Source organism: Chenopodium quinoa, unplaced genomic scaffold (assembly GCF_001683475.1).
Source record: "Chenopodium quinoa cultivar QQ74 unplaced genomic scaffold, ASM168347v1, whole genome shotgun sequence".
Lineage (NCBI taxonomy): Eukaryota > Viridiplantae > Streptophyta > Magnoliopsida > Caryophyllales > Amaranthaceae > Chenopodium > Chenopodium quinoa.
Window position 1 is genome coordinate 2,190,788 of NW_018742879.1, and position 4,138 is coordinate 2,194,925.

Sequence of the window (4,138 nt, forward strand, 5' to 3'; positions counted from 1 at the left end):
AGACTGCAAGCATGGACCATCAATTATCTTGTTGTCAGATAGCTAACAAAACGCAGCAAAAAGGTCTTAAACAGTTATTATCCTATTTGATTTGGCAGCTATCAACAGACTGTTCAACATCTTTCCACAATTGTCACTCATACCCCTCCAGTACTTCCTGCTAGTCATTATTGGCTGCTTAAAATCTCTTTAGATTTTCACTAAATTTTCTTCTTTTTCTGGTAACATTATCGTTCCCTGGATAACAAGGCAAAAAAGCCCTGAAATTCATCAAATTTTCAACCTAACACTTGTAAATTGCATAGATATTTTCTGATTTTTTTGTTTTCCTAAGAAAAAGATTCATCAATTTTGGCACTAACTTAAATTGCATCAACATTCAGAGTCTTGAGAAGTGGTACTTCAGAAACATCTAAAAAGGGAGTGAAACAAAGGCAATTTTCATTATTGGATAGAATATATTACAACAAGAAGCTAAGTATAGCTAAATGTATCTGTCACACCCACTCTATTTATACCTCAAAACACTTCAAAAAGAGGTTTATGTACAAGATCACAAACAAGAAAAATTTGAGAAAAAGAAGAAAAAAAAACTCTGCATAATTCTACAAGATGATGACATGCTTCTGGTTGCTGCTTCTGCTCCACCCCTACCCTAATCAGAAACTTGTTGCCTGCTTCCACTTCCCTGGTTAACGATCACTAATAATCTATAATAGGCTCATCAACTAATATTCTGAGCCGTACATGTAGGTGAACTTTCCGAAAACTCATCCTTTGTTGAGATTCGGTTTCACCTTCAAGCACTTTCTTGGAAGTTCATTGATCGACATAAAGCTGCAGGGTTAGCCTGTAATGCAGGTGGGGTGTCTATATTGTGTAAATCATCATCTTTCTTCTTTGACTGTAAGGTATTGAAAAAACCTCCTCCTTTACTTACAGAGTCACCCTTCTTAATCCCAAGTGTACTCCATATAGAACTCTTGGCAGACTCATCCGGATCATCAATTCTCAATGTCTTTGGTACTAAAACAGTGGGCGTTCCTATAGTCTTCTCATTTTCACTTTGGTTAAGCATTTCTCCATCCCTTGAATGCTTCCCTAGAGTTGGGAAATTAGGGTTGGATCCCGGGCTTTTTTGGCCAGGGGGACATGGAGACACCCAAGGGAAGTTCCAAGGCATTGCACCATTCCAATAAGGAGGAGGGGGGTAAAATGACATAGGGAAAGCTGAAGGGCAAAATGGTGGTACAGGAACTGCCGGATTCCACATGTAAGGCCATTGATAGCAGGGCATTTGATTGGTGAAACCATTTAAGTTTTGCTTGATTTGCCCTTGTTGGCCTGCCGTTACCTTCTCATCCATTGAACTTGTTGTGGTGACTGTTGATCCACTAGATCGATCATCCCCGTTTTCCTTGCTCCTACAAACAGCCTGGTCCATGTTATGGAACCCATTCCTAGGAGTGGCAGTGGTGCCATTCAAGACTTTCTGATCTGCAATGTTAAGCATTGATTCACAAAGGGGATTGTCTGGTCCAAAGGTCAAGACCGTTCCATTGGTTTTCAAGCCCGGGTGATGAACTCCATTTGGAACATCAAGACGAGCTGCTTGAAGAGCCTCAGAAACCGTGATGTGGCAATATCGGGATGCGGAGCTCTTGTTCTTTCGCCTTCCTGCTCCTACAGGAACATTCCTCATTGTACCACCAGCAGTCCAGTACCTCTGGCAGCTCTTACAAAAGTGTCGAGGTTGGTTGACATTATAGTTATTGTAGTAGCAGAACTTCGTGTCCATGCTATTGCACCTAGGACATGGGAGTATCTTATCCGGTTTCTTCAACGTCTTCTGCTGCGAACTCTTCTGATCATCTGACTCCTTCTCATCCATCTCTTCAGATTCCTTCTCAGAATCAGGTGCTTTCTCATTGTCATTAGTATCTGACATTATTGGTGGATTAATGGAGTCTTCCTCAGGTGGTGGTGCAGGATCGTCAGACTGTTCGATCTCCATTGCATCTTCTGTGGATTCCTGAAATTCAGAAAGATCTTCCTGTCAATCATTGTTTTAGTACAAAATACCAAGTGATGTATTTACAGTAAACACACTCCCCACCCCCCTACAAAAATAATAAAAGAACATTTGTTAAGAGATTTGATTATCAAATCACATGTTGAGGATCAATTTTTAGGTGATGCCATCTTACACTACCTTATTGGGCGACATTAAAAGTTACCCGTCAATAAACAAAAAAGTAAAAAGTCAACTCCGACTTGCAACAAGTTATTGTGAAACCATCTCATACAAGACTTCACTAACTCCGTAATTCCGTATATTGAAAAAGATTTTGTTAATAGCAAAAAAGAAGATGTTCATACAAGCTACTCCTTAATTATTGATGATCCAAGCTGTTTATTGGAGCAAATCATACAAGTATTGTTCTTTTTTCTACTATTCAAAGTGGACTTGTGAGTTTCTATGACAGGTAAAAAACACATAACTTATTAAAAAGACAAAAAAAAAAAAAAAAAAAAAAAGGGGGGGATGAAAAATTAATGATTATACACTCCATAATTAAGATGATATAAATTAAGGGGAAACCTGAGTAGGTGAGAAGATATGTAATGTGAAAAGAGAAAAAAGAGTAAAAATTAATGAAAATTTGACAATGTCAAAAGATTCAACCAAACAATAGATTTTTAAAAGCCAACTTTATCACATTAATGAACCTTCTGGAAATTCAAGCATAAATTCCATCTTCGTTACAGAGCAAAGATCCTCCACTTACCCAAAAAAACCCATAATAATTCATCAAAGTAAATTAAAATAAATTGAATGCAATTCTAATTTATTTTTCCCTGTTTATAGGTTTCTTCAAAGGAAAAAATAATAATTGAGTGTGCAAATAATACTAAGGTATTTATTAAATTATTACACTTTCCATTTTATAATTACTAATAGATAAGCCAATATTATTCCTCAATAATAATTGAGGAACTATTAATTAACAAAAAACTACTCTAGTAAATTAATCCTTATTCTCTTTACAAATTCTTAAATACTCAATAATTAGTGAAGAAAAACTCAAAAAATCAAAATAAAATTCACCAACTACTAAAGAATCAAGTAAAATCTACCCGCTAAACAAATCCCAAATCCAAAAAAATGGGTAAAAATAAAAAATTAAATATTAAAAAAAAAAGAAAAAAGAAAAGAAAAAAACCCAGATCCATTATTTAAAAATTTACAACAAAAATTAACCCCTTCATTTATTTTTTATCCTTAAACAAAAATCCGACCGCAAAAATTGTAGTTCATGTAGCCGACCCCATGTTTTCCAAACTTTTTCAATAATCAATCAAACATAAAATTAAAAACAATACAATTGAAACCAAAAATAAATAAAAATTGATACCTTATCATCAACATCATGAAGGTCAGAATTAGAACTTTCATTAGAATCATAACGAGGTGATTCATCATCTCCAATAACAGGTATAGTTTTCCCAAACAATTTAATCGCTGGATCCATCATTTTATTTTATTTTTTTTTAATAATTTTCCACCTAACCAAACACTGCCTTATTCTCTCTCCTAAATTTCGCGGTTTAGAAGGAAGGAAGGAAGTCGTTTAGTGAGTAAATGATTGTCGTTTGAGAGAAGAGGGTAGTATTTTTTTCTAGAGAGAGAAAGAGAAAAAAAAAAAGATGGTGGTGCAAACTTGGCATTCTCAGGTTTTGGGTTTTTGATCCGTTTAAAATCAAATTGGATGCCATGTCAGCATCTTTAGTATTTCTCAGCCACATATATTTTTCCTAGTCCCCCACTTACTTTTTTATTTATTTATAACATAAAGTATTTTTTAATATTTTTATATTAAATTTTTTTTTTTTAGAAAATTTTTATATTAATTATATACTCTGTACTTATTTTTGTATAAAAAAATCTTTTATTGTAGCATTTAATATATATGGCCCTTGAAGTAGACGTGGCACCATCTAATTGGCCCCATCAAGATGAAATTGACCTTTTTGGTTTCAATTTGATTCTTTTTCTATTTCTTATTTTCAGAATTATTTCACATGGATTATTTAAATATTAATTTTCTATGATTTTATGTTTTTGCTTTTTGGATTG

General features: G+C 34.2%; 1 protein-coding gene across 2 annotated transcripts; it reads right to left on the minus strand.

The window, feature by feature from the left end:
• Positions 1-420: 420 nt before the first annotated feature.
• Positions 421-3,805, minus strand: LOC110726443 (cyclic dof factor 3-like). Of its 2 annotated transcripts, none has more exons than XM_021905923.1 (2): positions 3,417-3,805; positions 421-2,032 (listed from the first exon to the last, which is right to left on the minus strand). In XM_021905923.1, exons 1-2 carry the CDS (start codon positions 3,534-3,536, stop codon positions 800-802), a joined length of 1,353 nt encoding a protein of 450 aa, XP_021761615.1. In that variant the 5' UTR covers positions 3,537-3,805; the 3' UTR covers positions 421-799. The 2 variants fall into 2 exon arrangements, with proteins under 2 accessions (XP_021761615.1, XP_021761616.1); XM_021905924.1 differs by lacking the exon at positions 3,417-3,805 and adding an exon at positions 2,380-2,500.
• Positions 3,806-4,138: the final 333 nt, after the last annotated feature.

What these genes read in the sequence shown, in the direction of transcription:
- LOC110726443 (XM_021905923.1), bottom strand. Translation starts at nt 3,536, where the DNA reads ATGATGGATCCAGCGATTAAATTGTTTGGGAAAACTATACCTGTTATT. An exon ending in TTCATGATGTTGATGATAAG is followed by an intron (nt 2,033 to 3,416) that starts GTATCAATTTTT and finishes TCTGAATTTCAG; the next exon opens with GAATCCACAGAAGATGCAAT.